The sequence below is a fragment of the Larimichthys crocea genome, chromosome XX, assembly GCF_000972845.2.
Source record: "Larimichthys crocea isolate SSNF chromosome XX, L_crocea_2.0, whole genome shotgun sequence".
NCBI lineage: Eukaryota > Metazoa > Chordata > Actinopteri > Sciaenidae > Larimichthys > Larimichthys crocea.
The window spans coordinates 18685989-18691187 of NC_040030.1; the positions used below are offsets into that span (position 1 = coordinate 18685989).

General features: G+C 42.2%; 1 protein-coding gene across 1 annotated transcript in view; it reads left to right on the forward strand.

The window, feature by feature from the left end:
• Positions 1-3799: 3799 nt before the first annotated feature.
• Positions 3800-5199, forward strand: part of tbk1 (TANK-binding kinase 1) — a 14710-nt gene continuing 13310 nt past the window's right edge. Inside the window, 1 exon segment of the mRNA XM_027291873.1 lies at positions 3800-3898. Within this exon segment, the coding sequence (XP_027147674.1) occupies positions 3853-3898 (46 nt within the window). The 5' untranslated portion in view covers positions 3800-3852.

Below are 5199 nucleotides of genomic sequence, written 5' to 3' on the forward strand. Positions count from 1 at the left end.
CTCCGTACCTTGACGCCACACCCCGCCGCCCTCACATAACTGTCTTTGTCTTCGCTAGGAGCCCCGACTTCGTCCAAACAATCGCTCCGCCGCATGTTGTTGTCATCTCTTCCAGTCGCCTCTCTCTACACCGAGGCAGTACCCCCCCACCTCTACCGCCGGCCGCGTCCGTCGCCCTGGCACGGACTCTCGTGAGCTGATCACGCCCCTGAATCCCCCGCCCCCGCCCCCCCTCCGCACAGCTCCGCCCCCTCACTGTAAATAGCAATTGTGCATATTCGAGGTTAAAAATGGGAACGAGAGACTGAAGAGGAGGCGCCGCCGCCGCGCAGGAGGACAAAAGGAAACAAACGTTTGTACATTAAAAAGAGAAACATATTTATATATTTTCTATACAGTGTTTACTGATGATGCCATAGAGGTTTGTATTAAGAAATTTGTACATTTTTTAAGAAAAGGTTTTATTAAAATCATCACAAATATAAGTTGCCTTAAACCAGGAGGACGAGGCTGAAGGACGGCCGGACGGCGGGACGTTTGAACTTATCTGATGCCAAATATGAAAAACATCAACACGTCACCACGGCGATGGAAGAGCTCCTCCACCTCCCCCCGTGGCTCGGCAGCCATCTCTAGTTACCATGGAAACTGGCTGAGGAGAAGAAGAAGCCCGCCGTCCGTGATCGTGGTACCGGCTCTTTGATTTGAATTTACCTCGTCATGTTACGAAGCGCTTCGTAGGAGCGTGGCGGGCCGTGAGTCATGTGACGCTCCGAGCTGAAGCAATAACACTGTAAGGCACATATTTATTACCCGACCAATCAGAGCAGGAGCCACGGCGAGGGGATCTGACCAGTCTGAGCGTGTACGGAGGCCCCGAAGGGACCAGAGCAAACAGACAATCCACCGTCACAGACTCCACGCTCCGCCCCCGGGTCCTCCGTACATCACGTCACGTTTCCACGAACCAATCAGCTCGAGGACTCACGCCCGCCGCGTCGGACAGGATCGAAACCAAAACTTGTTTTCTGTTCTGTGTTTGACCCAAAGCTGCACGCGGCGGAGGACGACGCAGCGTTTCCCGCCAACACGACGACCTTGTGCCTGACCACTTGACGTCTTCATAACCTTCTTTTGTTTTTCAGCCCACTAAATGCTCTATAGTATTTTTGTACCACATATTGTGTAGATATCGTATTTATAAGCTATATAGAATCATTGTAAATCTCTCATTGACTCGCTGAACTTTTCATTCCGTCTTTTTTTATATTGCCTCATTCTATTTTTCTACAGAATCACTCCAAACGTACGGCGACAATCTCAGATCAGTCAAATCGAAGAACATATCCAGGTTTCAGTGTCTGTTCATGTAACGTTAATCTGATGTTGAAGGACTGTTTGTGCCAAATCGATCTGTGGAGGCAGAAAAGTTGGGACCAGAAGAGAAACGAGGCGGCATCCATCCTGTTGCCTTGACACTTTTTTTTTGTTGTAAATCTGTTTTGTTTTTTTTGTCTTTTTGTTGTCGTGACGACCAGAAATCTATTTTTCAAAAAAACTGTCACATTGTCTGAACGTCGTCTAAACATCGTCTGAACGTCGCCGAGCGTTTTCGTGGCCGAGCGCTCGTTTTGATGTCGAGAGGAAAAATAACACCAGCATGAATCTGACAATCTTCGATGCTTTAACATCACACCTGTTTTTGTTTGTTTAACATGAACGCACACAACGATTCATCGTCTTAACGAGGCATTTTAATCATTAAAAAACAGGCCGAGACGATTCGGCTCATAAAAATGATCCAGAGAAACTTTTTCTTTTTTTTTACAGTTACAGAAAATCAGAAAGCACCAAATCGTTTCAAACGTCTCGAAACATTTGAACATTTGGTTTTTGGGACGCTATTTTAAATTTGTTGAGATAAATCAACCGAACGAGGCGAGCAGGTTTTTATTTTAAACATCTGAAAGAATTTATTTAGTTACGATAACTCGAGTTAAAGTATCTTTACACACATTTAAATATAAAAACTCCTCTGGGAAAAATTAAGATTTGAATCTGAAACCACCAAAAAATCAAAACGTCTTTTTGGCTCCCTGCTGCCTCCGTACATCCACCTGTGGTACAATCATGACTCATCACACATCAGGTGTGTTTTCAGGCCGCCTGCACGCACACACACGCACACACGCGCACACACACACACTTTTGGGAGACGTTCTCATTGAGCTGCACTTTACAGGACTTTTTATTTTTTTAATAATTTCTGGTACAAAACTTCGGAGGAAGTCGTGACGGCGGACGTTTGGTTTGAGTGTTTGGAGGTCGACTGACTTCAGTCAGCTGATCGATCAGCGGTTTGTCTGGAAACTTTCTCTCAGTTTTGAACATCAGTTTAATAAATCAGACTAATTTCTAATCTGTGTACGGAGGTCAAAGATGACCAAAATCTGAATAAATTAACTCTCATTAAATTAACTAATATTTTAAGTCTCCAAATGACTCATTAATTAGTACTAATGAAGTAATGAGGGTCTAACCTGAAGGAGCACGATCAGAGCTCGGTGCCTTTCTATCCTGAGAGAATTTTCTTCAGACTGAACGTGAACGCGACGCCGTCTGTTTCTCCTCGAGTTCAGCCGCGTTCGTTCGTTTCAGGTCGTTTTTGGTGAAAAAGGTCAAAGAAAGTCGAAAATGTAAAAAAAGTTTTTTAAAAATTCTTTAAAAAAAAAAAAAAGCACTTTTGTCGGCAGGTTTTCTCGACGGTTCGACAGGAAGTTTGTGTCGTCGTTTTATTTTGAAATGTTCATCTGATTTGCTCTCATGGTGCTTTTACGAGGACGTTCGTGGAGACAACAAACAACGTTTGGTTCGTCGTGTTCGTTGAATTTCCACCAACTCTCCGTTTTTCTGAGATGACTGCTTTACCTGTACACAGTATGTGCACCTGAGCGCGTGCTCAGAGTATCGATGGACCTGTACAGCCATCAGCTGCCACCATAAGCTGTTGTAACTCATGATGCTGATTTTTTTTTTCTTTTTGTTAAATATAAAGTGTGAACTTTTAAACCCAGAGTCTGTGATTCGTGTGTGTGTGTGTGTTAATGCAGAACATGCTGTTTAATGTGACATCAATCATATAATCATTTTAATTTGACATTTTATAGAAAACTTATGTTTTTAATTTGGATCTAAACATGACTCAGCACTTTATAAAGTCACAAACACTTAATTAGTTACAAAGAATTTCCTGATTTAACAAAGTTTATGAAAACATTTGTGTCTCAAAAGTAAAAAAAAAAATAATCAAATTAAAATTTAAAAAATGCCTTCAAATTAAAGAAATTCCAAGTTTGCAGATTTATTTAAATTAAATTAAATCTATAATTTTGATTTAACGGTTTATTATCGTGGTAATTTATTCTCAAATAAAAACAGAAGTCAATAAAAAACAGTAATGAAAATATATTTTCATGTTTTTAAACAGAACATTTTAAAAATCTTAACAGATACTTTTTATTTTTCTTGTTTCTGTTTTGATTTCCTCATTAAGATTCGTTTGTAGTTACCGTAATAACGGCTCACAGTAATGTGGCTCATGTAGTTTAAACTGTTGAACTGATAAATCATGTGACTGCAGGCCGCAGGCACCTGAAGAAGAATTATTATTATTGTTATTATTATTATTATTATTATTAAGAAAATAAAAGCTACATTTAAGACTCTTTTTAAACGTAAGTCTCTAAACGCAGCGCGCAGCTTTAATCTGCCGCGGCTATTCTGTCTAATACGGTAACTCTACCACACGCCCCCTTCCCTCACTCTGTGCTCTGATTGGCCGCGGCCCGTCACATGACCGGGCACACAGCGGAAGCAGAGGGCTCGTCGCAGACGGAAGGTGAGAAATAAACAAAATAATTCAGCTCGGTTCGTTTCTTTAATTTCACGATTTTCTTCCGGTCACCGGCACCGGCCGCCAGCTCGGCCCGTTAGCTGCCGGACCCGGCGTCCTGTGTCCGTTTAATCGGTTCGGCTCGTGCGCAGGACGCGAGTTAAAGAGCGCGCGACGGGCGGGAGGAGGAGGAGGAGGGAGCCGCCATGACAGCAGGCAGAGAATAAAAAACACCGACACGGAACCGAGCCGAGCCGAACTGGGCCGAGCCCGGTACACCGAGCCGAGCCGAACCGAGCCGAACTGGGCCCGGTACACCGAGCCGAGCCCGGTACGCCGAGCCGAACCGAGCCCGGTACACCGATCCGGTTGACGGCTAACGGCGCCGCTTGTGCGCATGTGTGAGTTTAACGTTAGTTTAACGTTATCTGGAGGTTTGTCGGTGTGTCGGCGGCTCGGTAAATGACGTCACTCCTCTCACGGTAACTAACGTCGATCATCGATCATCGATAATCTGCTGAATCACCGACGCGTCGGTTCTTTGAGGCCTCAACCGGGAATTTCCCACCGACGGACCGTGACGTCACCGTGACGTGATGACGTGGTCAACGACGTGACTATAAATAAATAAATAAAATCATTGTTTATAAACAGTCACCTGCAGAACAGGTGTCATTAACAACAAAGAAGAAATATAGAAACTTTCTGTTTTTTAGAAAAATAAATCTGTTTAAACATTTTTGATACTGAAAAATAAAATAAAAACATTTAAATTCAGTTCAATATATAAAACACTTTAACACTTTAACCTACAAGACAAAATGAATAAAACAATTTGCTGATTTTTTTTCTTTCTGTTTTTATCAGAATGAGGAAACGTTTTTAGGGAACCGGCTCCCGAGCTGGTTCCCTAAACGACCATCACTGCGTACGGACAGTTTAATTAATTAATTAATTAATCATCAGACCTGACACTGCCTGCACACACTCTGACAATGAGAGCGACACTGAGCTGCTGTCGTGGATGTTTAATTATACTTTATTCTATGGCAAAAGATTTCCCAGGGTCACACACTGTTTGAGAAGGACTGCCTTAAAATATTTAAACTTAAAATATTTAATTACGTCGTTCAGTTCATATATTGATCAGTTCATATATTGATCAGTTCATATATTGATCAGTTCATATTGATCAGTTCATATATTGATCAGTTCATATTGATCAGTTCATATTGATCAGTTCGTATATTGATCAGTTCATATATTGATCAGTTCATATATTGATCAGTTCATATGTTGATCAGTTC